The 816-nt window shown below is 36.6% G+C and overlaps 1 protein-coding gene across 1 annotated transcript in view; it reads left to right on the top strand.

Moving 5' to 3' along the window:
* Positions 1 to 816, top strand: part of smc3 (structural maintenance of chromosomes 3) — a 25,254-nt gene that overhangs the window by 6,927 nt on the left and 17,511 nt on the right. The window contains exons 12-13 of the mRNA XM_005743706.2: positions 20 to 233; positions 788 to 811. Of these exons, the coding sequence (XP_005743763.1) occupies positions 20 to 233; positions 788 to 811 (238 nt within the window). The remainder of the gene's footprint in view (positions 1 to 19; positions 234 to 787; positions 812 to 816) is intronic.

The following is an 816-nucleotide window of genomic DNA, read 5'->3' as shown; positions in this document are numbered from 1 at the left end:
CCCCTTTGTTGTCTTGCAGATTAGCTCAAGCTACACAAGAGAGGACAGACTTGTATGCTAAGCAGGGTCGTGGCAGTCAGTTCACCTCTAAGGAAGAAAGGGACAAGTGGATCAAAAAGGAGTTGAAGTCTCTGGACCAGGCTATCAATGACAAAAAGAGGCAGATTGCTGCCATCCACAAAGACCTGGAGGACACAGAAGCAAACAAGGAGAAGAATCTCGAGCAGTACAACGTGAGATAATTCAAAATGTTTCAGACCTCCTTTTCCATGAAAAAGAATTGCACACTGAGTTTTGCTTTCCTGTCTTTTGTTGCTCTAGTTGAAATAACTAGCTATTCTTTTTTTCTGACACTGTTTTTACTGGAACATTTTAACCTATACTTATTTTTCCCTTTTATTTTGGTATTTTGCAGTCTTGTGCATATAGCTTGAAGAAGTGGTAAAAAAAATGTTTCTAGGGGATGCACTGGTGGGAAATTTTGAAAGGGGGAAACAAATCTTTATCATAAAGTTAACAGTTTGAGACTAAGCTTTTCATTACATGACTTGTGAACATTTGGTGCAAAATCCACAACAACAAAAAAGTGGAAAAAAAAAACAGTAAACAAGGCATAGACTTTCATTTGGCTCCTTAATTTTACACCGATTTAAAATAAATAATTTTGCATTTATTTATTTCGGATTAGTGGTGTGATATACAGTATGTCGTTTAGAAAAACATTTCTGCTGTTTTGATCTGACATCCTGGCAGGTTAATGTGTCTCACTTCAAACTTGTATCTTTAGAAACTCGATCAAGATCTGAATGAGGTCAA

Source organism: Pundamilia nyererei, unplaced genomic scaffold (genome assembly GCF_000239375.1).
Source record: "Pundamilia nyererei isolate P.nyererei 1_Seehausen unplaced genomic scaffold, PunNye1.0 scaffold00134, whole genome shotgun sequence".
In the NCBI taxonomy this organism is placed as follows: domain Eukaryota; kingdom Metazoa; phylum Chordata; class Actinopteri; order Cichliformes; family Cichlidae; genus Pundamilia; species Pundamilia nyererei.
Note: the sequence above shows the minus strand (reverse complement) of the source record. Positions and strands in the feature narration are given on the sequence as shown.